Source organism: Clinocottus analis, unplaced genomic scaffold (genome assembly GCF_023055335.1).
Source record: "Clinocottus analis isolate CAN_PGR_092001 unplaced genomic scaffold, fCliAna1.0.p SCAF_13, whole genome shotgun sequence".
NCBI classification, from domain to species: Eukaryota; Metazoa; Chordata; class Actinopteri; order Perciformes; family Cottidae; genus Clinocottus; species Clinocottus analis.
Genome location: NW_027175854.1, coordinates 3,664,615 through 3,691,462, shown reverse-complemented (window position 1 = coordinate 3,691,462; position 26,848 = coordinate 3,664,615). Strand labels below are relative to the sequence as shown.

At 41.8% G+C, this 26,848-nt stretch overlaps 1 protein-coding gene across 1 annotated transcript; it reads left to right on the top strand.

Moving 5' to 3' along the window:
• The first annotated feature begins 2,501 nt into the window (after window positions 1–2,501).
• Window positions 2,502–25,420, top strand: lrrc75bb (leucine rich repeat containing 75Bb). Its single transcript, XM_068574369.1, has 4 exons — window positions 2,502–2,939; window positions 8,077–8,205; window positions 11,043–11,155; window positions 23,098–25,420. Exons 1-4 carry the CDS (start codon window positions 2,658–2,660, stop codon window positions 23,699–23,701), a joined length of 1,128 nt encoding a protein of 375 aa, XP_068430470.1. The 5' UTR covers window positions 2,502–2,657; the 3' UTR covers window positions 23,702–25,420.
• The last annotated feature ends 1,428 nt before the right edge of the window (window positions 25,421–26,848 follow it).

Here is a 26,848-nt window from a genome sequence, read left to right as displayed (position 1 = left end):
TTGGCAAAAGTTTCGATCTAATAATATATAATTATGAACAAGTTTTAATAGAATTCATGCAACAAGTTTGTCCCTTTCTTCTTATTCTTCTCTTGTAAACACAATCATTTTTGGGCAAATGAAGAATGCATGTCAGAGCCTGATCATATAAAGCACATCAGTGATGTGCGACGGCAATCAAGAGACTGTACATCAATTCTTATGCTGGACACATGTAATCCGAACAACAAGACATCTCAGAGGAGATATGCGAGCTCCACTTTTGGCTCGACACCGTCTGATGAGGACACCACCACCAAGAAGACAACGTCAGGTATTCTCACATGATTCATCTTACATACATAATAGTTAGAGGCGCATAAACCACAGAGTGACACTGATGTACTTCATGCAGCGGGAAGCAGAATGAGCAGCTTCTAAGTTAAATATCATGAAATGTTCCTTTCCAACATGCATCTGTTCCAGGAGTGGTCGTCTGGCTGTCAACTCTGTCACCTCCTGCGTCTAACTTTATGCACATAAATGAGCAAAGAGATCAATGATGTCATTGCTTTTGTTTTCAGACAACATGCTGCATGTAGCATTGTTGCCATTTTATTTGGCCCGGGCACATTGAGGTAACTTCTGTAAGGTCACACAGTTTAGTTTATTTTGGCCTAAAGTTGTTGTAATTCCCATTTCTTTGAGTTACTAGAAGGTGGTTGCTGGTGCTGAAGGGACATCTTGACAGGCCTAAACAAAAGATGCACCCCTGAAAGCAGATTGTAAAACTCTGCTGTGACTCTTCATGCATGCCAGCTCAGTCTCTCACAGGGAATTATCCTATACTTCTGCCCATGAGCTGCGTGACTCAACCCAAAAAGTAACGGTAAATTGGTAAAAACCTTGTTTTGTGGAGAATGCTGTTTTTTTTCACTTAGACTCTGGTAAAAAAAGAGAATCTGCTCCAAGCTCAAATCCAGTGTCAAGAACAAAATAAGAACCCAGACAATCCAGTAGATCCCCGACCCTGAGAACGAGGTGTCCAGAGCCTGTGAGAGCCATTAGACTTTAGTACCGGCATGATTGGGACGCATCACTGCTGTTTCCATGGCTTTGCATTTAGGATGGGAGGTGGTACAATATATTACATTCAACTCCACTAGGGTTTGTTTGGTGGTGTAAGAGCGTATAATGTTATACTACTTGGCCCTTAACTCACCTTGCATACTCACTGACCAGAGAGGATCACCCCGTGCTTTTAGTTGGTTAACATACATCTGCGTCAAGCCCAGTGAATGCAGTTAAGAGGTTGAATTAAATAGCGATGCAAGTCTCACTTAGCTCCTCTGATCAAGAGCAACCGGCACAGAGCATTTATTTTCCATTTTCTGTTGGTTTCATGAATGAACAAAACGAAAGACAGTTAAGGTTCAGTTTTCCACATCGCGGTGGATCACGTACAGTCTTAAAGAGTAGCTGGATGAAAAATTGTAGTTTGACAATGTTGAGAGGTTCGAGTCTCAAGTCTGTTGCACCTCTAACTCACCCACCAGTGACGTCAGAGTGTACTGATGCATGATGTCGGAGACGCACATCTTGCAGCGAAGTGAAATATAGAATTTTCAATCAATGTCAAAGTGCAAAGTCTAACTGCAATTGAATAGTGTATATTGTCCACTCTTAGTGTTCTCATCTGCTCTTTACTCAACAGTTCAGCTCCACACCCTCCTGTGTGTGTGTGTGTGTGTGTGTGTGTGTCAGCCACGCCCTCCTCGTTAGCCTAACCATCTACACCTGCTCACTCACCTGCCTCTGATCAGCAATCAAGACCCTATTTAGACTCCTGCCTTCCAGACCTTGCCAGATTGTTCTTCAGTACTTCATGCCTGACTCCCGGTGAACCTCCCTGCCTTTCAGAGCCGGATGCTGCCGTTCTGGTTCTGTTACACTTTAAGTGTTCGCCTTTGCTTAATATCTTTTGGTTTTATGATGATCAAACACCTTTTCTCCTAGCAACAAGCTACTAATAACAATTACAACAATGTGTTGAGATCAAAACCATGTCAAGTGTGGATGTTGCTCTTAAAGATGCATCCACAAATTAATCTTAAATGAAGGAGCCTCCCATGCAACAGCTAGAACTTACAGTTCATGTTTCATCTGTGTGAATACTTAAAAGTTTAGCTGTATCTCCAATCTGCATAGTTGATGGACGTGGTGACTATATGTAATTAATATATCTATCTAATACATTTCATATTACCAGATTAATACATCGTTACATAAGATAGTATGCTCCAATAACATGGATTACACAGGTCTACTCTCTCTGATTGACTCCATCAATACACATTGCACGTCCTGTGAAACTAAGCTGAGATCGGTTCCCGACATGATTCTCACTGTCAGGCTGAGCGGAAAACCACGATCTGATTGGCTGAGGAGCAAACCAGCTCTGAGTAAAGCAAAGGATGCCAGAGTGCTCAGGCAGTGCATGGACGGATGCAGCCAGGAGGACGACGGCGAGACCGGCCACGCGCGTTGTTATTGTTAGTTTAGTATGACACCGCTGCTTTAAAACTTTAAGGCACTATTTCCCTGGAAGTAAAGTGTGATGTTTTGGCTGCATGTGGTAAAATCCCTCTCCGCGCCACCGACGCATCCTCTCAGGAGTGATGGGTTCTAAGTTGACCAGACAGAGAAGTCTCGATCTGGAAACAAAAGTGTCCAAGAGGAGACGCCAGAGGAATGACAACCCGGGAGAGGGCGAGAGAAGTGGCGGCGGAGACTTCTTGTTTACCTCCTTGATGCTCAAGTCCGACAAGCTCCCGGGGATGCTGCGGAAAAACAACCACAGCCCTTATGTCGGGCGGGTGGCGTGGATCCGGGAAATCCAGAGGCTTCTCCGGGAGCAGAGGATGGAGCAAGCTGCCGAAGTGCTCAAACTGCTGAGAAAGGTAAAGGCTGTGGCGTGTTGGACCGTGAATGCGCTGAGTCTGTCCGCCTGGAGCCTCTCATGTTGATATTAAAGCAATAAACGTGGCTTAATTGACGCTGCGAGTGGGTTTTGTTGACATGCAGAAAGTTCAAAGAGTTTAAAGGCATTTACATTTTTACCTGCAAGACAATTATTTTTACATGTACTGAGCAATATATGTTCGTGTAAGCAGCTTATTCAGTTCATGTGTCCTTATTCAATACATGTTGTACTGCCTGCACAGATATACTAGTGTCTGTAGTTTAATATATCAGCTGTCACTCATTGGAGGTAATCCCACTTTTCAAGGAGCAGGTGTCAGTGTGTTTAATAGTTAATAAAAAAAAGTTAAGTCATTTAATCATCTACTTTTTGCAAGTTCTCATAACTTCACTGACATAAGCGCTGCGGCTTCTTTTAATATTCCAGAGGGGAAAAGAAGCACTCATAATGAGATGCTGTTTTAAATCAACCACCTGTTTAGTCTGAAAGGGAATGGCGAGTAGGAAGCCAGCCACAGTTCAGCCTCTGAATATTCAATCAGCTTCACACAACACTGAGGATACTATGTGTTCGCCCCGGCACCAAAACCAATTCAAGAAGGGTGACTTTTATTTTGTATGTGACAAACTTTGTGATCTTAAGGGAATTATTGGCTTTTTTTTCCTCTTCTAGGATACACTAAGTAGACTATAGCGAGGTCTTTGTCAGGTTGGCAGCAACTATTATGTAAATAACATGAATGAATGGTGAGCCATGTGATGTCTTTTTCAGCCATGTGTTACCATGTAAATCAGGCAATATACATAAGAGAGATTAAAAAAAACGTTTTAAATATTTAAATCCACATAAGAGGTACAAACACAGTTTATACTTTTTAATGTGGTGTTAAATGGCTTTACCCTTTCTTCTGTTGCACAGCATTGTTCAAACACTCCTTTCTATCAGCGTCATAGCCTGCAACTATAAGCTATGTTTATTTCATGCATTCAACTCTTACATGTTACCGTTTCCCATGTAACACCTTCCCTGCTCTGACCCTCACTTTCTAAAGATTTATCCAAACTGGAGAGGAGTAAGAAAGCCAAACATTATAGAGCTCAGCTTGAGCTTTCCACTGCCTTCTGGTAGCTGTGCGTTGATCAAAGGAGAGCAGTTTTGAAGTTCAGACAAAAGCAGTTCTGATCAAGAGGGCCCCCTGTCACGCAAACTCCCTGCCCATCTGTACGCTGCCCTCGAATACATTACATATGCAGGTTTATAGCATGAAACAATGTCGAGGAGAAGCCACGGGTGTGTGGGAAGTCAGAAATGGAGACGGGTTTGTAGGCATCTCTTTTTGGCTGCTCAATCCCTTAACTGAGCATGTAATAGGTGTGGGGTAAATTTCACCTTCATCTAAAAGGTTCATATTTGTGTAAAGCAGGAGGGAAATGACTCAGGCATGTCTTCCTGTAAGACTTCAGTGTTGCCGTCCCTGTTTGTTAAAGCGGTCCTGCTGTCCGTCAGATCTCATACTGTAAAAGGCTCGTAAAGAACAACCTGTCAGTGGTGAGCAGAGACGGCTTTCTCCACAGCTCTGCATTTAAACTGCTCACGAAGCACGAATGCGCTCTCCATCACTCAGCGAGGTGAAGCCAGAGCGCTGCTACTGTTGTCTGTTGCTGGGGCCGAAGCCAAGCGTCTGACTAACAATACGGACCGGTGGAGAGGGGGGAATAAACTAGCAGTAGATCTCCTGATGTGGTTCTCCAGCAGAGAAGCAGCTTTTCTTTTCAGAGACGGATGGATTTGGAGATAATCACCTTGGGATGATGGAAGGTGCAACATGTTTCTCTCACGTTGAGGAAATTATTGCAAAGAGGAACAAATAACTTCGGCCTCTACGCTGCGTCTCCATGGTCCATCGTCTGGGCCTTTAGGTTAATTAGTTTGGGATCTTTTGCATCAATAAACCGAGAATCAGCATACACTCATATCAATTACGCTCCACAGCTTGCACAGCGAGTACCCAATGTGCAGCGATGGAGAAGACACCAATTAAGGTGCTCTCTAGTGTATGAAGTCTGAGGTTAGCTGTCACAACAATATTTTATTTATTTATTTTATTCAACTTGAAATGCATCAACACAGTCAACACAGTCTGTGGTGCTGCTGTGATTATGTTATTATTCATCCGATAACAGGTTTAAGGTTAGGTTTTTAAACTACATGCACATTTTTATTTACCTTCTCCTCTTTCCCTGTCTGCCTCTCTGGGTGTTATCCATCCGTGAAACATGATACATTAATAGAAGTTACATAAACCACATTAAAGATGTAATTTGATATTTTTGGGAAACGCACATTTTACTTTCCTGATGGGAGCTTCAGGTTAGCGTAGCTTAGCATAAAGACTAGAAACTGCTTGCTTGGCTCTGTTTATAGCAGCAAAATGCACCTCCCTGATCAGCTAAAAGCTCCCATCTTAACTAGATTTCAATTGTTTGTTTCATCCAAACGAAATATGTGAAAACGATTTACTTGGGCGTCACGTGTCAAACAATTTCTTGACCAGACCCAGTGGATTTAACCTCACAGTGACACCAGGAAGTTGTTTTTACAGGTTGTTCTTTGTACAGATTAAATGAACAACATATATTGTTTATTTGTGACGAGCAGTTTCCAGTCTTTCTACCAAGCTAAGCTAAGAGAACCTTCTAGATGTAGCTGTGTATACTTTCCAAAAAGATGGTTAATCTTCTCATCTCACGTGAAACAAGGAAGTGATTATTAGAATCAGCTTCATTGGCCATTTGGTTTACACAAATGGAATTTGACTCTGGTTTCACGTAGCTCTTTGTACTTATATACATATACAATAAACAGGACAACAGAGACAATTTAAGACAACAGTAGTGCAAGAAGTGCACTACTGACACACTTGAGTGGACATTGGAGACTCATTTTGTAAATAGCTAATTATATTTCAGTACAATGCTGATTTATGTAAATTGTAAATTTGTATAATGTGTACAGAAAGTTCCCCTTTAAGTTTCCCCCTTTATTCAATGTGACTGTGGTAATATAAGCATAATTTCTCATCAAGTACAGTACACTCAGTGTTCATATTTGAGTGTACAAGAAGAAATATTCCATATAGACTTGTCACATTTGACTAAGCTGACATATTGACCTTGTCTCGCTTGTCGGATATAATTGCCAGAAGCCTCGTTGCTGCTGGCCCGGCGTTTGTTTCTGTGAATCTTCAGCTTTTCAGTTCTTATTCACAACCCAGCCGGGGAGACTTCCTGCCTTAGATTTTCATATTGTTGCATAAAAAGTCACAACATTTCATCAAAGCCTGTAAAGAGCATGACTTCCTAAAAAAAAAAAGTAAGTCAACGGAGCTGGACACCTGACAGCTGCCACAGGTTTCCCAAACAGAAAACTGTGCGACTGGATTTGTCACCCTGCAATATATTTAATTGGATTCTAATGAACTGCTTGTGTGGGATGATGTTCAGCGATTCTGAGCGCGTCGCTTTATTCAGAGTTTTTGTGATGAGACAGACGTCAGATTAGATATGCAGCTTTCCCGAGGACATTTGTAGTGGGATCTGAGGGCACACAGGCATGTACACAGACACCCTGTCAGTGACAAATAGGAAAACATTTCATTAGGAATCAGTCAAATTAATCCGCAGGATCAGATTTCTGTGTGTATTTTAGCTGTAAATCCCGCTCATATCTGATACCGCAGCTGCACTACAGAACATCACAATATAATCTTCAAAATCCTCTGTACCTCCATTTACAGACACATGTGGTGCCCTCAGTCTGTGCTAAATGAGGTGTATTGAAGGCAGAGGGGTCTGGAGGATAGTCCAGCGTCAGGGAATCCCGCAGAGCTCCGCTGTAATAAATCAACTCAAAAGCTGGAGGAGGAGAAAGTGCTGATGGGAGTTTTCTTCTTTGCCTCCACTGTGGCCCTAAGTGTTGGGCTGTCAGAGCGAATACAGCATGCTTTACTTTACACAGCTTCCACCTCCAGCCTGAGATGTAAGAAGCCTTTCAGCTCATATAGAGCTAACAGTATTTACTCCTCAGCTACGCAGCTTCAATAGTTGTACAGTTCCCCAAGAGGACGATGGTCCATTAAAACATGTCTGTTTTATCAGTAGCAGCAGTTGTGTCGCTGATATAACATCATGTATGAAGAGAGGACATTTTCTTTTAACAGCTTTATGCGAAAAAAAGAACTGTGTTTGAACTGTCTTACACGAAACCTTTAATTTTTTGGTTCTTTATTTAGTTTGCTCAGTTTCATGTCTTCCCTACTGACATTCTTCTGATTTTATCCTGTGTGTTTGTATGCGTGTGTGTGTGTGTTGCTATCTTTTTCCGCATGCTCGTGAGGCTTGAACAATGGCTGTTAACGACACTTTACCTAAAGTATTACCTGAAGAGGCAACATATTTACATCATCATCCAAATAGAAACAACCTGAAGATGATAAAAGTTTCACAACAACTGAGCATGCGTTCTGATTCCTGTTTTTATTGAACTGTCCTTCACATCACACAATCTTTTTCTGATGAATACTGAACATTGACGGTAGAAAGTGGAAGTGCATTTAAGTGAGTCAGAACATATTTTCCTCAGACAGTTAAGAGACGTGTTTTGTGAAAATAATAGAAAGTCCCTTGAGCCAAAGCTACGACTGAAACCTGTTAATGCGATAAGAGGAGCAGAAGGAGTCTTATGTTCTTCATTAAAGAGTAGTAACTGTAATATTCGAAGAAACACACCACCACTTTTATCTTGACGTACTGAAACTTTACTACCATTGTGCACACACACTTACACACTTACACACACACACACACTCTCCTCTAATCAGCTGCACTGGCTGTTAACACCATGACCTGATAGCAGAACCTTATCGGCTTCCCTCGCAGCGTAACAGGGCAAGATGAAAGAGGGTGATGAACAACGCTCATAAACGTTGAATCTATTTCCATTAAACTATCCATGAAATGTGACTTGCATATTAAATTAAATGTGGTTCAGACGTGGATGTCCCACTGTCAGTTTTAGTAAAAGTTAACACTTTGCACTCTCTTCTTTTCTCTCAGGATTTGGGACTCCAGGGAACGTCGCTCAATGAAATTTTGTACAAGAACGCCGCTTTTCTCAACCTGGTGGACCCCATTTCTCATGAGCTGCTGCTCAGTCTCGCCCGCGACCTGCAGTGTCCAAAAAGGGTGAGAATCCAGTAAGATCCACAGCGTTTCAACCGTTGGGCCACACTTGTACACAGAGGAGAGGCGAGCTGCAACATATCCACATTTATCAGCCACGCATAAATGTATGTGTCATATTGGTCGTCATGCTATTGTGAAGACAATGAACTGTCAGTTTGCTTTACACAAACACAACTGCGGAAGCTCGGCAGCATAATTTATTTCTAACAACTTCTTGCTGTCTCTAAAAATAGTTCAATGTGAAGTGACATATTAACTTTTATTATTTAGGGATCTTGCATCACCAATTGTGCTTTACATGGGAAATGTGTGTCACTGACGACCTTCAAAGTCAAGTTGAGTTTTATTTATTTAGTCGTAAATCACAAAAAGAGCTTTAAAATGTGTACATTGTTACTTTACATTAGTAGTTAAACCTGCTTTCTTCTTCAATAGTTCCCACAGAGTAAAGAAAGATACTAATACAAATCCATAATTCACCACAATAAGATATTCAAACTGATTTTGTTTGTTTGCATTATCACAATAGTTGCTTGAACATGTCTTTAAGGGCAGCTTTACAGCCTTCTTCGGCCACAGTTCACATTGGATTCTGGGAAAATGTGCATTTCTTGAGTGTGCGTGTGAGAAAGCTGCACTCGGAGGACAATCTGGAGGAGGAATGAGAGCTGCCACTCATTCCCAGCTCCCAAGGTGACGCCTGCGTGCTAAAAGGCGGGCAGAGAGGTGAGATGAATGGCGGGGGCCGAGGGGAGGCACTGGGTCGGGGTTTTGGCTCTGCAGTGGCACCGTGCGGTCCGTCTCTCCCGCTGCTCATGTGCTCTTTCAACACATCGGCAAATGGTAGCAGCTGTGCTGCAGGAGCTGCAGGTGTCTGAGAGCGTCGACCTACTGGAAAAAGCGTGGGCAGGTGCCCGGTGGTCGTCACGCTGAGATCAACAGGGCCGGCGGCCACGGTCAATAGCACCGGGGCTCGGGGGTCAGCGTGGCGTTGGCACCATAACGAGAGCACTTTGAGGGCTCCGACAGCAGGCAGGTGGCCAGTGGGATCAAACTGGAGTCAGCTGAGTGCTGTGACGTTTGATGCGTCCCAGCAACAGACACCGCTCACTGTTTGTGGGAGACACAATTTATTAGTTGGGGAAATAAGGGTCAGACAAGGTGGCGCGTATTTCATTTTTTATTTTTGCTGTGGGTGTATGTTTTTTTTTTTTCCCCATTTGAAATGTATCTTACAAATTATCATATGTCAAGCTTCCTTTGCTCACTGATGGTGCATATTAGACGTTTCATTAATACGTTAGGGTGTAAATTTGGGCTTTCGCACAAACCGGTTGTCCCAACTCCTCTGTCACGACTCGGTTTCAAGATATGATATGAACTTTTCCCAGCATCAAAAAAATTAATAATTTACATGCAGTTGTCTAACATAAATCTTATCTGTAAATCAATTTGACAAGCTCTTCAATTATGCATATGAAATAAGTTCATGATGTGTGTGGTCAATAAAACATAATGACCGGCCCTTTTGTGATTTATCCAGACTGGGAACCAGCTCATCCGCTTGTAGCACAGCATACAAAATCCGAGATATTCAAATTCAAATGACATTTCAAATTCTGTTATGGGGGTGAAGGCTGCACAGTAGCAGCACAGAGTGGCTGTAAAACCATTATTACCCAGCAGCCATCACAGTTATCTCAGGTCCGCAGTTATCTCTTTTCAGAAAAGATGAGTTGCCTTAAGATAAAGTCACTACGGTCTAGTTTGTGCTTACCGAAATTCTAATCTTATCGCTGTTTACTTTAGCGGGGGAAGCCCAGGAGGACTGCAGGGAAAGTGAGGAGTTGGCAGCGTCCTCTTGACTGGCTGGCGACCCATGGCGGGATAAGTCAGACGTGACGAGGGTGTCGAGAGGCAATGTGCTGGATTTCAGGCCCGGCAGCTGCCTCTCTGCCCAGTATATTCCACCACACTGATATTTATTTAGATCATATATTCAAGGACATGTTAAGGACGAGAAGATGTGCTGTTTGTGTTGTGAAGCTCATGGTCATCTCAGCTCTACGGCCCTGTGATTAATGTCTCACAATGCTGATAGAATTTAGTGACTTTGTTGATTCTTCCGCTCCACACAAGTCACAATGTCCAGGAATAATTTCACATTGGAAATCAGTATGCGCAGCGTTCATGGTGTGTTCAGTCATGCAACTGGCTGCAACAGCGGCACTGATTATTTTGAAGTATGAGGATTTTTTTTTTTTTTTTTAATTTTTGCCAACCAAGGAAAGAAGTGGCAGCAGGAATGGTTAATCTCCTTAAGTTAAATTAGCCCTGTCTTTTTTTCCCTCTCGCCACATTGCCTCTCTCTTGTTGTTGTGTTGTACGACTAATTAGATTTACTCTGCTCAGCACAACCCCTTCCATCTAAAGTCTTAGACGGAGGTGGGAGAGAGAAAAGAGAAGGCAGGGAGGAGGAGCGGGACAGAAGGGGAAATAAATGAATGTATTTTCAGTGAAGGAAATGTTTGAAGCAGCTGTGTTCGAAAAACAAGAAGAAGAAAAACACTGTGTGAATGTCAGTACATCTGTAGATTGCAGGAAGAAAGAATAGATCAAACATCCCGTATTTATAAATGACGTTCACCACAGATATCTAACGGCTCCTTTTCAACTTTGTAATATCTAAACTATACTGTTTTATTAGTATTGGTTTCTTTCAGTGATTCCTTTACACATCAGACGGCTTAGTTTCATTTAATCAACAGCCAGTTGTGATTTGTTGTATGAACTAGATATAAATTGCCGTCCATCATTCGATCTTTATTGTGTTGCAGGAGACCGACTCGTTCAAGTCCACGAACAAGATCTGCCGCCAGCTGATCTACCACCTGACCCCTCACTCCAAGTGGACGAGACAGAGCGCGCCCATGAGGAAGTCTCAGGCCTGGTGAGTGTGTCCTCTCCGCTGCTGCCATCACTCTAAAGCAGGACCGTCCCTGTGACAGCGAACACATCCTCGCCACAATCACCAGCGCCACTCATTAATCCCCGCACAGCCGCTCTGAAATACGAGTCTGGCATTTTTTGGGGGTATTTTCTTCCAACAAGGTTGTATATGTGACAATGCCTTTAAATGTTTTGCATACAATAGATATTTTTTTATTTGTGTATTTTATTTGACTAATTCAATCAATCAATGTAATGCTTCTTGTTCCTGTGCAACTCAAACTGTTTGTGTTCCTTGTTACATGAAGCTTTGTCTTCCATACCGAACTGTCATCAGGTTTTAATTTGGGGTTATCAAATCATCAACTTGTGTGACAAGGAGGATCTGTGCATTTTCACACTTGCCCCTCAGCAGCAAAAACAGTTTCCAGCCTCACACCATTTTAAACGCCACCCGTGTGTATGTTTTTTCTACGTCTACAAACTCTCTGAAGCGAACAAGAAGCTAGGATGAGGCACGATACTGAACCGCCGGGGCCCGATTCGAACTTGATTAAGTCCCCCAAAGCTGTCAGAGGTCAGATACTGATTGTTCGTGCTCGAGTGAAACAAAGAATAAGCAGCAGAAAGATGCTGATCACAGCGACTCTAATAAAACTGGGTAAACAAATAAAAAAGCTCTTCAACTCAAGTGAAGTAACAGGTACATGTGTGGAGATGCTGTGAAAGGAAGAAACAGTATTTCTAATGATGATCACGAGGTTCCTTCTCCCTGAGCAATTAACCCAGATTGAAAGATTTTTTTGACAGCTCGACTTAGCTTCCCGCCCTAGTCTCTTGGTTGCAGTATTTCGAAATAACACTCAACAGAACAACAAGGCAGACTCTCCCAGAGTGCTCATTAGCGAGCTCCGTCTCTCTCCCAGCGTCTACAGCGAGGATCCAGCAGCAGAACTTATGCCGTTTCTTTTCTCAGTGAATATGCCGCCAACTAAAACTAACAGAAATGAATATCTTAGGATCAAATGAAGCACAAGGACACAGTTGAGACGGTTTCACATCTTTCTCTGATATTGATCTTTTCATTGAATCTCTCTCTCTCTCTCTCTCTCTCTCTCTCTCTCTCTCTCTCTCTCTCTCTCTCTCTCTCTCTCTCTCTCTCTCTCTCTCTCTCTCTCTCTTTACACCCCTCACCTTTTGGCTCCCTCTTCCATTTCTCCTATTTTAACCCCCCCCCCCCCTCCCTCCCGCTCTCCTCTTCCTCACATTGATTTCCTTCCTCTCCTCTTCTCCTGTGGGACTGTTTCTTTCTTTCTTGCGAGAGTCCATTTTGCTCAACAGTTGCCACCGAGAGCGGTTCTGCAGTTTGAGTTTGAGGCTCTGGGGAAACGCTCTGTCAGACAGAGAGAATGAAAGGGGAAGGTGGGATGACTGCAAGGTTGCCGAATAGAAATCACGCATTTCCCCTCTTTCTTTCCGCCTCGCTTTGAATCGATCTTGAATTTGATCTCTTCATATTTAGGAATGCAAAAGCTTTCATAACACCGTTATTGCATTCTTACCTTTTTTATTTTCTTCAAGTGATATTGAAAAGATTATTTGATCAATCTGGAAATATAGCCGTCTGCAGCCGGCTATCCAACCCAAGCTCTTGTTGAATGTTTTTTTATGGAATATATGCTTGGTTGCAAATCTTCAAGAGATAGCAAATAAATCCTGTTTCAAGCATTATTACTCCAGCCTGTGTTGCTTTTATAACACTGTACTGAAAAGTTGTGTCACACTTTATACATGAAGACAATTTAATTGTTTCCTCTGCTGCAATACGCGTCAGGTTTCTGAGAAGCAGAGTCGCCAGAGGAGTTTTTAATGTTATTGTAATTGGCATTGAATTTCAGATTAATCAAGCTCATATTTTTTTTTATGATGCTAAAATCGCCCCCGCCGCACATTTTGAAGAGATTGGACTCCGATTGCAGATGCTATTTCATTGCTTGACTTTACTGCAAGGATACTGATGTGAGGCTCTCACGGCAGCTATTACAGACTTTTTCAGTACATTTCAGGAAATGACTGAATTATTTTATTCAGTGTTCAGTTTTTTTAGAGTGTCGAGGGAAATATGAGTGCATCTGGTATTGTTTTGTTGTTTGAGTCAGCATAGTGTTCAGCAGAATAGCTGACAGCATTTAGTTAATATTATGCTAATATTCGGTTGTGCCAACTGATACGAGTGAAGCAAGGCAGCTGTTTGGCAGATGTAACCAGCAGTGGGTGATCTTTGATATTCTGAATCCTAATATTTGACCCACACCGAAAGTGCCTTTCCTCCCACAGCATTTATTTGCATATGTAGCTTAATACTTATTGAAACAGGGCTATTGGAGTTGTGGCAAACAGTACGTTGCCAACTTGATTTGAAGGGTTCATCACGACGAAATAAACACTTCAGCCGCTCTGCTGATCTCGCCGTTAATAACGACATCTGGTGACATTTATCAACCTTCCGTTTGAAAACCATTTATATTTAATGTTACACATTTGAAACATGATGAATTACGACGGCAACATTCACCAACAAGATGAACCACATGGCGTCGTGTGTTGAAACTCTGACATAATGATTTCATCATGTCTTGTCTTTATCATCTTCATGATGCCGACAATGAAACCCAATTGTTCAGAAACCGGACCTACGAGAGAGAGATTCAGTTAAACTCCTGCTTGACTTTAGACCTCAACTCAAACCCGGGATCAATATGACAAAGAGGCTCCTGCCTTCTTCTTCTCCTTTCCATTAGCGGTGACATCGCCACACTGACCCTCCCATCGACTTCTGCATCAGCAGCTTCAAACATGTTTGTCCCGGCTGCTAGCAAGAACGCCATCGATCAGAAATGGCTGCAGCCAAACTCTCCGCCAACGGACGACTGGATTGCAACTGTCAACAAAATTTGGACTAATTGATCTTTAATCTTTATATTCGTCACGTTTGATTGAAGCATACTGACGCCGCTAAAATCCTGATAAGACAGCAGACAACGCTGCGTGAGATCCCTCTATTCGCTGTTTATAGAGGATATATCACATCCAATATAATCTAATTGTATTGGCAAAAAGCACAAACATATTTTTACCATGCTACATCTCTAAAAACACAGTTTTACTTTCCCTCTCCGCTTCAACAAGATGTACCACTTTCTTCCCATCTTTGCTTAGAGAGGAAAAAAAAAGATTTCCTCAAGTGGCACCTCATGTGGTCTTCTCATTTCAGCAGCACATCAAGCAAGCATTAGCCGGGGAAAAGCCGTCGAAACATCTTTGCTGTAACTCTATTTGGTTGAGCAGTGACATTTGTGTCGTCGTCTGTGTGCATGCAGGATGCTTGTGCACACTTTTATAACTGCATTTCAATATTTTGAGTCCAGATTCCTCAACGGCTTTTCACCAGCTAATCACAAGAGAATTGCTCGCTTCTCTCTCCAGTTTCTCCCCGCTGCTGCTAATTTGCTCTAATCTTTGAAGAAGTCCCTCTACCTCTCTTCCTCGCTGTTATTTTGAGCCCTTCTGCATAACATGATCCTTCCAGCACCAAACGCACAACACCTTCCATCTTTGAATTCAAGCTGACTCTGCTGTTCAATCCTACGGCCATGTACATTGATGTACTTAAACATCTATCTGACAATTTGTTTTTATTCCTTTGGCCTTTTATTCACAACAAGTTGCAATACTTAACATTAGAAATGTTATACATCATTTTATGTATGCATGTGTGGCCATATTTTTGTTGCTCGTAATAGAGAACAGGAAAAGACGCCCTCAATTTCATACATAAATAAATCTAAATTAACTTTAGATGGAGCAGATGAAAGTATTGCGAGTCAATGAGGTTTTATTTACAGTTATAATAATAACGTACAATACATACAACTAAATAGAGGTAAAATTTCTGAAGATTTTTCACTTGACAAGCAACACTTGAAATATGGCTAAGCTGTCGTCTGAAGTTGCCTAAATACTGTACGAACGAGAGAAGCCAGTCTGAGGATATGTCTCAACATCTATTGAATAGATTGCCATTACATTTGAAAATGTCCTTTTTCCATGAAGAAGTTTTTCCACTCTTCCTACTTTGATGTGATGCCCCCACAATAACAAACTATGATAACGATAAGCCATCACCAACAATCCGATTCAACTGGAAAAAAAAAACAAGCAGAGAATTCTTCCTTCGTGCATTTACTGTACATGTGGCATCCGTACACGGAGCCATGCGTCATATGCCTTTGACACGTGTGTGTGACCTATTTCTGAAGCTAAGTCAACCCCCAAGGTGTGCACTGGAAGGCCCAACAGGCTCTGACTCATCAGGTCTGACCTCTCACGAGCCGACGAAGTAGCCTCTTAAGGCAAGGGCAAGAATATGGCAACACAGGGAAAGAATAAGTGGGAAAGTGGGAGTTTGCATTTTTTTTTTTCTTCAAGGTTTTCCCTTCACTGCTTTTATTTCCATTCAGAGACGAAGTATTCCACTTGACTGCCAGCTGCACTCAGTCTGCTCAATCTGCTTTCTTGTTGACCTCCACTGTTAATAGCGACTTAAAGATCCAGCCACCATCCTTGTCTATGAATAATTGAGGGCTTCCCGTGATACAGACGGAGATCCTGGAGGATGAGGGGGAGGAGGAAGAGCTACTCAGTATCCATCGCTCCAATCCTCAGCTATAGGGCACGGGGCCATAATAATATAATTAAATGATTAGATGTGTTGTTCGGTAAAGACAAGGTTGAAGGTGTTATTAATTTAACAGACATTTTAAACAGTTTTAAGTCGGAACATTTCGAGACTTCTTTGTTTTTCATCCAGGGATTGAACCTCTCTTAACCTCTCATTGATTGGACTTCAACTGTAAATCGGAGATAAGGCTGCTGCTGCTCAAGAATAACATTAAAACAAGGATTTTTGTGCTTCAGAGGAGTTTCATTCCTTTCAGGCTGATACAGATCAGTCCCCAATGATCAAGCCCCTCGATCTGTGTTTTGAGCCCTGCGTTTTAATGCGGATTTCATAACTGTGCTTTTACATATATGGCAGACACAGGCGCACTCCTCCATGCTATACAGTTATGTAATGCAAACTGTTTTCTGTGTTCTGTCGCAGTCTTCTTTTCTCCTCAGCATCCAGTTTGTCACATCGAATCAATCACGGGTGAATTTATAGCTCAGCCGTGGAGTACATTTTGCATTTTACACGCTGCACAGCTGCATTATGGTGCATTCTGTACCAATAGGTTTTATAATCATTACATATACATCAGCGCAAATATGCTTTTATTTTTGGTTGGACGTCACATATCATGAGAAGTGATTCATGTCACATCGCTGTTGAGTAGTGACGTAAGTGAAAATAAATAAGGACTTCTTCCCTTTTTTCTCTCTTTTTTGCAGTGTACATAATATCATATACTCCCTCTTTCTTTACCTCATTTTCTTCTCGATAAAAAACAGCTGAAAGCCGAGTACGATTGAATGCACTCGCAGTCCGTTTTTGTCCTTCTCTGCACTAATTAAAACGGCCAACCTGTACAAACAAATGAGAAATGCTTCTTTATCCAACTTCAAGCATTTTTTTGATTTGATTTATTTTACGTTTTCACTCCTTGTTGATGTCAACTACACTGCTTTCCCCAAGACTTGTAATTTAGAGTTTCAAAGAATCACGGGACTGATTGGAGATGTCAGAACACAGCACAGCCCGGAGCCGCCGCATTGACGACGTACAAAAGAGGAAGCCTTTATCAGCCCATCCGCTAAATGTTTCACTGAAATTTAATCCAAATCCAAATGAGCTTTGGGGCTATTTTTTCCCTCACAGAAAATGTGCCATTATCCCCATGAAACTGGAGGACACTGGATGGTGCATGCAATCACCACTTTCATGTTTCTCATTACGTGTTCTGCAGAAGTCGGTGACAGCTGCATAGTTGAGGCAATTTCCTTTTGGCCACAGCGACTAAAGTATTCTCATTAACGCGGTCAAAACTGCACAAGACACTCACATAGTTGATGCTAAAACTGAGTTGAGTTAAAAAAAAAAAACTGGTTCAGCAGCGTAGCTCGCGGTCACATTCCTGAAGGCACATTCAGATAACACAAAAGTACAGAAATAAACCGGCAGTTCTTTACAAGCTCACTTTTCAAGGACGAGTTTTTACATTAGACCCTTACAGGCTCTCCCACTGCTGAACCAGACTGCTGTGAATTTATTATACAGATGCCTGGAGGCGAAACAGCTGAGAGATCGATCCAAGGAATAAACAGGTCAAGACCAAAGCATTGATGAAGCAGACATTGATCTGGCCAATCCCACGGGTCCCTGGAACAGCGTCCACGTCCAGTGTTTCTCCACCGCTTTTATTTCATTCCCCCGAAATAAGTCAAGTGTTTCTCTGCATGCTCAGCGGAAAGTACATTTTGAATTTGTGTTTTGAGTTGAGGTACAAATGTAGATATCTCTGACTCTATCAGGGACTCACTGACTTTAGACAGATTGTTTCCATTTTTAGTGTATTGGCCACAGATTTTGCAACCAGGCCATCAAGAAAAATCCATATCCCTAAAATATTTATACAAAATATGAATATATGAATACTTTCTCACCCAAGCTTGATTTTATATGTTGCAAATGATGTATTAATATTAACATTTTCCGAGATATGTAACATTAACTTTGTAAATCTTCGTGCTAAGCAAACCTGCTGCTAGTGCTAACTTCATTTTTAACACTTGTCTTTATGATTAAGCTATATAAGCCCCCTGCTGGCACTAGCTTAATATTCAACATACAAATTTATGCTACGGTAAGCTAACTTACTGCTGGCACTAGCTTAATATTCAACATACATATTTATGCTACGGTAAGCTAACTTACTGCTGGCACTAGCTTCGTATGTGTTTCATAAATACATGAGTGGTAATAATCTTCTCATTTAACTCATTAATATGCAATTTATAATTGTCAATAACAATGTTAATTGTACTAGTTGCGTGTTTTATATTGTATCTTATTAAATGGTTAACAAATCCTCAAACTATCCCAAAAAAATGTATTAATTTTACAAAAGCAGACTGGCTTATAGCAGACACCACCGTTGTTATATTAAATCTCAAACTAAACGAACACGAGGAAAAAATATGGCCCATAACACTCCCCCGGTCTCTTGATATATTACGGATTCATGAGCGTAAATGAAGGGGAACATGTACTCTGTGGGCGAACAGATTACAAGATTCCTCTGCCATTTCCTTTTAACTCTCACCCTGGTGGTAGAATATTAAGCGGTTGTACAATTCTCCTTGTACGAATGTCAATGCATCCTTAAAAGGATGTACATGTTGGTTCTACCCGCTCAGCTCTTTTTAAAATGTCCACCTCTTCAACCCTCCGTCTCTTCAGGGGGAGAGGAACTGTTTGGCTGCGTTCGAGTGGAAATTGATTCGCAGAATGGGGAAGTATGAACATTTTAGACTTACACTGATGATGAGCACTTAACTTGTGTAACTTCAGGAGAGACAACTAGACCGAGTGGCGACTAACCCGACACTGAGCGGCACCGGACGGGGCTTACAATTCACAAATTATCTGAAATTAGAGATGTACATTTTATATTTTAAAACATATTTTTACTGTGGAAAGAGACCGAAAGTGTTTTATTACATAATCGCTGTGCAGCTCAGGCCGTCTGAGTAAATCTCTGAATCAACACCGGCAGTCTGCGAGATACATCCCGCCACTGTACATTTGTTATCCAAATATCAAATATGAACTCTATCCTCTGTAGTTTGAATACAGATTGAATCACTGATTCTTTTACGGCATCTCAAAACGTTGTTTTATTTAAACAATTCATTAAAAGACACATTCTCACAGTTAGTTCTGACCTTTTCTGTAAGCGTGGTCTCTTTGCCTGCACTCCATTTAAACATCACAAACCTGAGATGTTTTATTTCCTACCTCTGGGGTTTACATAACTACAGAGCAGCAAGGACCCTTGTTCAGTGCGTAAAAGCTAACAACATCCCTGAGGAAAGAAAATCTATGAAAAACAATTAGATAGTCTGCCTGAACCCACATTTAAGCAGCCAATAGTTTGACATATGAGAGTCTGCTCCTATTAGATTCCTGGACTGCTGTATCAGTCGCTGCCGAGACATCAATAAATAGATTTCCCTCAGTTGTTTGTTTCTAAATGAGTCCCGATGCAGGGGACGCTCTTGTTTCGAGTCATGTTTATGGGAGGGCGCCATCGTTTGAAGTTGTTTGTGTTCGAACTGGTCCAAGAGACTGTGCACCTCTGCCTACGAGCGTGGCAGCCACATCAGAGGGAGCGAGATGAGACATTTTGTGGTTTATGTTGTTATCGTTTCATGGTAATTGACTCCAGTGTACACTGTGGCTTCAGGAATGCTAGCTGTGCCCCTGGGCCTGCGGCCAGATGAGCAGCCTGTGGGTGGAACTGTGCCCACGGAGCCAGGAGGCCGATGATTTGCAAGGAAGTCTGTAGTCGTCTCTACTCTGTCTCATTAAAAGCACGTTAGAGCCCACCCTCCACCTTCACCACCCACTCAGCTACATGCCACTGCCTACCCGGCAGACATTGGCTCCTGAAACGGCTCTTCAGACACAAACATAGGCACACAGGTGAGAGATACGGGCATAAGTAGGAAAACCCTCCTATAAATACGTCCGGGGGAACAAACGTCAATACCCATAATTTGTTTCATTACAGTAAAGTGCAGAAGCTGCACAGTAAACACTCTGAAATGACAGGAGTGGGCGAGCGTCCAAGAAGCTGCAGATGCAGTCACTCTCCTGTCATTTTTAGATGCTATACAGTCAAAGTCAATAATGGCCGAGAGCTGAAACGGTCCGTCAATTAATTTATTAGTTGAACTTAAAATGGCAGTAACATCAATAAAGTAATTCAAAAATCGATTGTTTAAGGACTTTGTCAAGCAATAAATATTTTTAATTTATTTGGGGATTCCTTAGCTATTCATTAAGCACCAGCAACAGCATGTTAGCTTGTTTACTGTTAGCATGCTGGTCTTAACTTCTAGCTGAAAGCACCACAAACAGCATGTTAGCTTGTTTACTGTTAGCATGCAGATGTTAACTTCCAGCTAAAAGCACCAGCAACACAATGTTAGCTTGTTTACTGTTAGCATACTGATGTTAACTTCTAGTAGGCTACAAAGCCTCAGTCAACAGCATGTTAGCTTGTTTACTGTTAGCATACTGATGTTAACTTCTAGTACAAAGCCTCAGTCAACAGCATGTTAGCTTGTTTACTGTTGAGACCACCACACAATCTTCTTTTTTTTTGACAGTCTGACTTTGGTTTTGTCCAACGCATGTTAGCAATTGAAAAAAACTAAATTGTAATCATCTCACAAAACCCCAGATGCCACATGGGAACCACCGGAATAAAACATTAAATTATTGGTAAAAACGGATGAATTTATAGTGCAAACAGCCTCATAATGTTTATTAAATAGCTGAGGGGATCACATACGGGCAGCCTTTTCACATCATAAATTATCTTGGTATTTTAAACTGTAATAAATTAATAGAGGCTCAGGTAGCAATGTTACAAATAAGAAAAATAAGAGGACACAGGAGCTTCAAAAGATCAAATTTAGAACAAGACAGACAGTGAAATTATAAAAGGGAGAAAATAGGCCAAGGAAGAAAAAAAGAGCGAGAAAGTGAGAGGCAGTGAGCAATAGTGAGGATATGAAGGTGGGAGAGAAGAATTATAGCCTACTCCGAGAATCAATAATCTTGCGAATCACCGCCCCGGTGTGCTACAGATCTTTTTATTTTCCCTTACAGAACAGAAAGAGTGACAAATGTAAAGTGCACAGCCTGACGAGAGAGAGAGAGAGAAAGAGAGAGAGATACAAGGATAATCCTCACTGTGCCTAAGGAGGCAGAGGGACAAGCAAAGACAAAGAGAGGATAAACCTTTTAAACGGAATTTTTTTCTCCTGTTTGACTAATTTTTTTAACAAAGTCTCCCAAGCTTCCACCCTGTTGTCATTTGTTTGGCAGACGTCTTCCCTCTGAGTCTAAATGCCAGTGAAAACAAAAGGGAATGTAATGCACAGCAGCTCGGTCTTACTCTCAGTGCTACTGTTGTGACATGCATGCAGCTTCCTTATAGCTCTCCTATGCATATTTAACCGCACTCTGGTGCAGCGAGAACATTTTGTTTCAGCTGGCAGTCTGCTATCAGAGGCAGTGAGGAATACAATGTTCTAACCTGACAAATGAGGGTCATCGTACTCTTCTTTCACCTGTTGTCTGAAATCATTTGGGCTGAATTAGAAGATCACTTGTCTTCAGCACTCGTTTCTCGCCCATTTTTGTCCATTTTGCCCATTTTGTACTTCTGGTTGCTGCGCAGAGATGTTTCACAATTTGACAAAAATTCAAAGGAAGAGTTTAAAATTTGGGGAAATTTTCTCTTTTGCTTCCTTTCTGATAGTTAGATGTGAAGGTAGATACATATCTTGTGTGTTCAATAAATATGAAGCTAGTTAGCATTACCATGTATATCGTCTTTCATCAATAGCAAAAACGATCCGCAATTTTAAAAGGGGTTCTTTGTGGATCTATTTCATGGCCGTGACCACTTTAAATTAATATTATTTAATTTTATATCTCAAAGTGTGATTAAATTGCGTCGGTCCGGCTTCATGCTCAGGAAAATGAAAAAGAAATCTGAATGAGACAATCAGACGTCTCCTGCCGCTACAAGCAATGCATATCCAAATTTCCCGCAGGAGTGTCAGGATGCATTGTGGGTAAAAAGGTTTTGACACGGAAAAAGAATAGAGAGATAGAGATAGATAGAGAGATACTTTATTAATCTCCGAGAGTAAATTTGTTGTCATAGTAGCGCCCAACAATACATGGAAAAAAGGCAATATCTCCATTACTTCTGTATCAATTATTATAATTTATTTTTTCAACAGTCCGGGATGAATCCCCTTGGGCCAGCGCATTGGCTGACTGTCAAAAAAGGATCATATTTACCGGCTCCCCCGGCCCCGTCTGTCTCTTTACCGGCCCTCGCTGCGTGCCGGTCGTTGGGTGGGTGGTGTGCGTGGTCCAGGACTGCGTTCACTAGCCAATCACAGCCAACTTCTTTAAACCTGCGCTAACCTCAGAGGCTCCAGGCCTGAATTTCTTTCTTGGTGCACCTCTAGAGAAAGAGATCACACCAGTGAGTTCTCATGTTTGTTTTCTTTACTTGCACATCAGCTCAAGAGGCTCACTCATGTGTCACCCACAATACCTCAGACTCAAGCCCAGCTCAAAAGAAGGTGACATATCTGTTACTAATTGGCCCTGACCGGAGAGCAACAATTTATTTTTTGCCTTGTTCACTTTTCCTAATCATTTATTTTTATATTTATGTTCTTTGATGGTTGTTTTGTTCTCAAATGAGTAAGAATGCTGGCTTAGAGCTGGCTTTAAATAAAAGGAGTGACACCACAACCTGAAAACAGCTGATGCTTTTCAGTAAATGACATCCAGCCCAAGAGACAAAATCTGTTGCTTAAGGGACTCAGACCGTAACGTTGAACACATTTAAATGCAAATTCTCTTCTCGAGGTTATTGAATGCTGCACTCTCCACACTCTACTGGTGGATGCTGTTATATTTTTTGCGTTCTTTGCAGTTCTCCTGTACTTGTGGGACATCGTGGCATCCCATTACAGAACCGTTTAAAATCAATAGCCCAAGTATCATTAAGTAAAGATTGTTTGTCTTTTCCCAGTGCTCGTGCTGAATAATTAGAAAACCATTTTGAGCCTCAGAGATTCAACTTGTGAACAAAGTTTGTTTTCATCTTCCTCTTTTGAAAACAGTCTGAAGACCACCCTGAAGAAGAAGCTGTCCGGTGACGTGGTCAACCTGTCGGGCATCCCGCTGTCCGGCCGAGACGTCCACCGCGTGGCCTTCTACCTCCAGAGTAGCAGTGACGCCGTGTCGGCCGTGGACCTGAGCTTCACCGAGCTGCAGGACGAGAGCTTGCGGCTGCTGCTGCCCAACCTGGGCTGCCTGCCGAAACTCGCCATACTCGCCGTCAACGGCAACCGTCTGACGATGGCCGTCCTGAAAGACCTGACGGATGCCGTGAAGGATCCGAAGAAGTTCCCCAGCCTGGCCTGGGTCGACCTGGGCAACAATGTGGATATCTTCACCGTGCCGCAGCCGCTGCTTGTGGCCCTGCGGCGTCGCTTCGGTTTACGCAGTAGCCTCCCCACCATTTATGAGTACAGGGAGGCGCAGGCGTTCAGGGGCTACAACCCAAACTTGGAGACGTCTGTGGAGGAGCCCAGTCTGTACGAGGAGGGAGAAGGAGAGGAAGATGAGAAGGAGGAGGAGGAGGATCGGCTGGAGCTTCGGGCCTGGGGCTTTGGAGAAGAAAACACGTCCAAAAATGTGCCACTGCACTTCTGTGGGAGGTGATCGCCCGGAGCTGCTGTCTTTTAGACCGGCTGCCCCTTCTATCCCTCAGCATCACCTTAAAATAACTTTCAAATGCATAACTGTGTTGTCCGTCCCTCTGGATACTCCGCCTACTGAAACTCAGCAGCGCGGTGCAGGCCGCTCCGTGGTTGTACAGACTCTAAGAATTTATCTGAGAAAGCGTTAACCTTCACTTATCCAGGAGAAGTCGAACTGAACGCGTTTGCCGTTTCCCGGTGCTTTATGTTCCTCACGTTTTGTTTTGATGCTCGGTATTTTCTTTTGGCCACTGTGGGTTAAGTGCCTTGCACAAGGGCACCTCTACAGAAGCGCGTGAGGAAGAGTGGAGCGTTATGAATTCACATACCCCAAGCACGTTTATCCAGTATGACGTCACCCATCCTGCCCCATGTCTGTGCCTGTCAGAATGAGTCAAAGTAACGAAATATCTTTTTGAAGAAATAGTTTAAATCAAACTGACGTTTCCGTTATGATGTATGTGTGTTGAGTCAGAACACTGCAGTGAGATTGTGTTCCCGTAAAAGATGCTGACAGTTTTATTTTTCTGTTGGGTGAGAAACTATTTTAAAATAAATGTTGAGTAAGTAAATGACGCACACTGAATTAATTGTATTTTAAACTTCGGTAAGTGTTGGTATACTTGCGGTGCAGCTGTGAAGAGAAAAACCTCCGGCAGACACACACATGCAGACCACACACAGACCATGTGATCGTGCACGAGCTGCCGATGAACTGATTACTGCCTCTATCAGGTCTTGTTAGCCCTCTTTAGTCACAGATGGCGAGCCGAGGATCTATTTTTTCCTCAGCAAATGGGGCTAGCCCCAGATTATTCCATCCTCCGTTGGTTTGTGAGTGATTCTATTTATGAATCAGACCACGAGTCACGAGAAAGATGCCCACTCGTTTTTAAAAGGTGCACTCAGACAATGAAACGATTACAAACTGCTCTGCTCTCATCTTTTCTTCTGTGGAGCTACAGCGGGCACATCACTCTTTGTTGGCATGAGTAAACTGCAACCGTTTCTTTTTGACTCGTCTTTTCTTTGTAGATGTACAGAGCTCATCCTTTTGTATTGTTTCTAGCCACGGGCATGACTGTTTACTGTAGCGCAACATAACGCAGACGGAGAGCATGTTTACATTAATGTTTCATTCAATTTGAGTTTCTTTTTTTAGGGCTATTTGATGAAAAGTTGCTGCATGTGAACATTTGCCTACCGATGTTGATGTGGTCTGCTCTCTTTCCATGTTATTATTCAGGAAATGATGTTTGTTTACAGCGATAATAATGAGCAGGATTGTGTGTGTGTGTGTGCTTGTGTGTGTATAATTAACTGTGTGGGTGTGTGCGCGTGTCTGCATGAGTGTGTTGTGGACATGCAGAGTAAATTACTACCTTTTATTGTCGAAATTAAATATTTGCTCATTTGTACTTTAAAAAATCCATCCCTGAATGCACCAAATTTGTTTTCACGTTTTTTTTTTTTCTATAAACACAACTAACTGATGTACCCACGTCCTAAAATAAATGTTTTATCTCAACTTTTTCATTTGATAAGACCAACCATCGACCTCAATACAATTCACCGTCAGGATCAAATCAGCTGTACATTTACTTCATTTTGATTTTGTCTCATTACGTCATGGCTCGCTTTGAAGTAAAAGTTGTGTTTCCTGCTGTTGCTTAAAAAATAAACACGGTTTGAATAACATTTGCCTTTTGTGGAGTTTTTGTTGTTGGCAAGTCTAAAGCAAAACATATTTTGCTCAAAGTTTGCTTCAATTTGAAGAATAATACTTTTGAGTTTGGTTAAGCTTAATGAATTTATCACATGCATCACTAATAGTGAGTTGGGTTCATTGAAGGTGTTTAGTCTGAGTTGCAAAAGGCGAGTGAATGGTGGCGTGCGTGTGTAATGTGCAGTGAGTTACGCTTGTATGGTTCGACGCATGCATCAAAGCATTGAAAAAGCGCAGGACTTCACATAAAAAACTAAAACAAATTGGTATTTTTAAATAAACCAATTTCTTCTCCGCGTCCTTATGTCACACAACTCTGCAGCTTTCTTTAACAACACAAACAAAATAGCTCCTGCAGATGAGAAATGAACTCGATAACTAAGATTATGAGTGGATATGAGGCCAAATCTGAAGAAAGAGAGCAGCAATAAGCTGTGAACGCAACGCTGACGTATTTATAACACTTCCAGCAGATAATGAGAAACATTAGCCTTCCTAGAGAATCATGTTTCTGACTACCTAATGAACGTCAAGTCAAATATTCACCCTCTCTCTGCTGTTACTAACTCCAGAGGGAAATGTCTCCTTAGCTGCTAAATGCTCCATATGTTCGACAGCTACAGTTGTTAACATCTGTCTGCTGTTTGGTGACTTGGAAATGTTTTTGCAACCTAAACAGTTCAGGGGTGGAAACCCAAAACAATGACCTGGAAGAGCTCCATGAGGTCGAGGCGAACGGGAGTGTCAGCAGATTAACGGCTTTCAAGATAAGATCAAATAAGATATTCCTGTATTAGTCCCACAGTGGGGAAATTACAGAATTACAGCAGCAAGAGACACATAGTAAAATAAGAAAACAGGTCATATAAATAACAGTAAAACAGTAAAAACTAAATAATCCACAATAGCAGTATTATACATACAGACAGAATATAAAAAAATATTTTAAAATGTGTTTAAAATCTATTTATATTGCACCAGTATTAAATGATTGAATTGAAGTGATTGTAATGTGATTATCATGTGATTACATTATAAATACTTGGATTAGTGCAGCTTTAAAAATCATTGCAACAAGAATAGTAAACATTGTGGAGATTGAAACATTATTCATGGTCATGAAGAAATCTTCACATTTAACGTCGACCCTCCTTCCGCCCTTGTTTTAAGGTTTTACAGCAGGACGCTCTTTTGTAGAATAATCATGACGATCAGATGAGTCTAATCTACACATATTTGACATGTTTATATTCCATTTCATTGTTTTGTAGTTAAACAAAGAATGTCATGACTTTTTACACTGATGAATATGCTTCTGTACACCTCCATCACACATAGATTGAAGGTTAGTAATTGCTCCCAGACCCCAGGGACACATTAGAG

What these genes read in the sequence shown, in the direction of transcription:
- lrrc75bb (XM_068574369.1), top strand. Translation starts at nt 2,658, where the DNA reads ATGGGTTCTAAGTTGACCAGACAGAGAAGTCTCGATCTGGAAACAAAA. An exon ending in TGCTCAAACTGCTGAGAAAG is followed by an intron (nt 2,940 to 8,076) that starts GTAAAGGCTGTG and finishes CTTTTCTCTCAG; the next exon opens with GATTTGGGACTCCAGGGAAC. An exon ending in ACCTGCAGTGTCCAAAAAGG is followed by an intron (nt 8,206 to 11,042) that starts GTGAGAATCCAG and finishes ATTGTGTTGCAG; the next exon opens with GAGACCGACTCGTTCAAGTC.